General features: G+C 55.4%; 1 protein-coding gene across 1 annotated transcript; it reads right to left on the bottom strand.

Moving 5' to 3' along the window:
• Positions 1–564: 564 nt before the first annotated feature.
• Positions 565–2,268, bottom strand: LOC120498981 (bromodomain-containing protein 4-like; the record flags this gene model as incomplete). The annotated part of the gene is made up of 2 exons (XM_039702318.1): positions 2,138–2,268; positions 565–883 (listed from the first exon to the last, which is right to left on the bottom strand). Coding segments are annotated over exons 1-2 (339 nt in total), but the record flags the coding sequence as incomplete, so codon positions are not given.
• Between the last annotated feature and the right edge of the window lie 329 nt (positions 2,269–2,597).

The raw sequence follows: 2,597 nt of genomic DNA, 5'->3' as shown, positions 1-2,597 counted from the left end.
CAACCATGGGATCATCAACCCAACCACTGGATCATCAACTCCACCACTGGATCATCAACTCCCCCACTGGATCATCAACTCCACCATTGGATCAACTCAACACTGGATCATCAACCCAACCATTGGATCATCAACAGAACCATTGGATCAACCAATCAAACCATGGATCATCAACCCAACCACTGGAGCATCAACTGAACCTTTGGATCATCAAATCCACCACGGGATCATCAAGCGAACCCCTGATCATCCAATCCAACCCTTGGATCATGCAATAGAATTCTTGGACCATGCAACCCAACCCTTGGATCATCCAATCCAACCATGGGATCATCAACTCAACCACTGCATCATCAACTGAACATTGGGTCATCAACTCAACCACTGGATCATCAAACCAACCACTGGAGCACCAACTCAACATTGGAGCACTAACTCAACCACTGGATCAACCAATCAAACCATGGATCATCAAGTCAACCTGAACCCCCCCCCCCTCCCCACCGCCCGGAGACCCCCACCCTACCCCACCTCCCGGAGACCCCCACCCTTCCCCAAACCCACCGGGAGGTTGAGCTTGACGGCGTCCACGGGCTGCTGGAAGGGCCACGCGAACTGGTGCTTCCAGAGGGTCTTGAGGACCACCTTGAGCAGGTACTGCAGCTGGTTGGTTTGGCGCTTGGGCTTGTTGGGGTTGGACGTCTCCGGCGGCGGCGGATTGACCCCGACGCCGACGCCGGGCTGGGCCTGGCCGGGCGCCGGCGCCGCCGACGGCTGCGTGGAGTCCAGCGCGTCCGGCAGCACCGGCAGGTTCCGCAGGCGCGTGCCGGGGCCGCTCTCGGCCGCCATGGCGTTGATGCCGTTGCATTCCTCACCGGAGACCCTGCGGGTGGGAGGGGGGGCTTGAGAGAGGGTCTGGGACCACCCGGGGGTGGCACCAAGGGGGTTGGGATCACCCTGGGGTGGCACCAAGGGGGTGGGGACCACCCTGGGGTGGCACCACGGGGGGTGGGATCACCCTGGGGTGGCACCATGGGGGGTGGGATCACCCTGGGGTGGATCTGGGACCACCCTGGGGTGGCACCAAGGGGGCTGGGACTGGCGTTGATGCCGTTGCATTCCTCACCGGAGACCCTGCGGGTGGGAGGGGGGGCTTGAGAGAGGGTCTGGGACCACCCGGGGGTGGCACCAAGGGGGTGGGGAGCACCCTGAGGTGGCACCAAGGGGGTTGGGATCACCCTGACGTGGCATCAAGGGGGTGGGGAGCACCCTGAGGTGGCACCAAGGGGGCTGGGACCACCCTGAGGGACCTGAGGTGGCACCAAGGGGGGTGGGGAGCACCCTGGGGTGGCACCAAGGGGGTGGGGAGCACCTTGAGGTGGCTTTGGGGAGTTGGAACCAGCCTGAAATTTGGGGAAAAAAGAGAGAAATTTGGGAAAACGGACAGAAAATTGGGGAAAAAAGGGGCAGAAACTGGGAAAAGGGGCAGGAATTTGGGGAAAAAGGGCAGGAATTTGGGAAAAGGGGCAGGAGTTTGGAAAAAAAAGGAAGTTGGGAAAAGGGGCAGAAATTTGGGAAAAAAGGAGCAGAAAATTGGGGGAAGGGGGCAAAAAAATTGAAATAAGGGGCAGAAAATTAGGAGAAAAGGGGCAGAAATTTGGCAAAAAGGGGCAGAAAATTTGGGAAAAAAGGAGCAGAAAATTGGGGGAAAGGGGCAGGGATTTGGGGAAAAGGGTCAGAAAATTTGGGAAAAAAGGGGCAGAAGTTTGGGGAAAAGGGGAAGAAATTTGGGAAAAGGGGCAGAAATTTGGGGAAAAGGGGAAGAAATTTGGGAAAATAGGGGCAGAAAATTGGGGAAAAGGGGCAGGAATTTGGGGAAAAGGGTCAGAAAATTTGGGAAAAAAGGGGCAGAAGTTTGGGGAAAAGGGGAAGAAATTTGGGAAAAAGAGGCAGAAAGTGGGGGAAAAGGGGCAAAAAATTGGGGAAAAGGAGCAGAAAATTGGGGAAAGGGGGCAGGAATTTGGGGAAAACGGGCAGGAATTTGGGAAAAAAGGGGCAGGGATTTGGGCAAAGGGGCAGGGATTTGGGCAAAGGGGCAGGGATTTGGGAGAAGGGATTTTTGGGACTTCCCAGGTACCTTGTAGGATACATGGCCATGGAAGTGCTCCCGAACGCGGCGCAGTCAGAGCTCGCTCGGCTGCTCCATCGATGCTGCCCCGCTGCGGCACGGCGCCTCCACCCGCTCTGAGGGGAAAAACCCTTGGGAATGTTGGGAATTCCCACCCCAAATCCTGGAAATCCACCCTGGGGTCATTGGGATCCATCAAAATGGGGAGATTCCCACGGGAAAATGGGGTTTGGGCACCAAAATTGGAATTTTACAGGGTTTTTTTAACTTTTTTTTTCATTTTTCCAGCAATAAATCCGAACTCTGAGGGAAAAAAATGTCAGGAATTTCCCCAACATCCTGGAAATCCACCTGGGTTCTCTGGGATCCATCAAAATGGGGAGATTCCCATGGGAAAATGGGGTTTGGGCACCAAAATTGGAATTTTTCAGGGTTTTTTCCCCATTTTTCCAGCCCCAAATCCGCATTC

This window comes from Passer montanus, unplaced genomic scaffold (assembly GCF_014805655.1).
Source record: "Passer montanus isolate IOZ18808 unplaced genomic scaffold, ASM1480565v1 scaffold1547, whole genome shotgun sequence".
Taxonomy (NCBI): Eukaryota; Metazoa; Chordata; class Aves; order Passeriformes; family Passeridae; genus Passer; species Passer montanus.
Note: the sequence above shows the minus strand (reverse complement) of the source record. Positions and strands in the feature narration are given on the sequence as shown.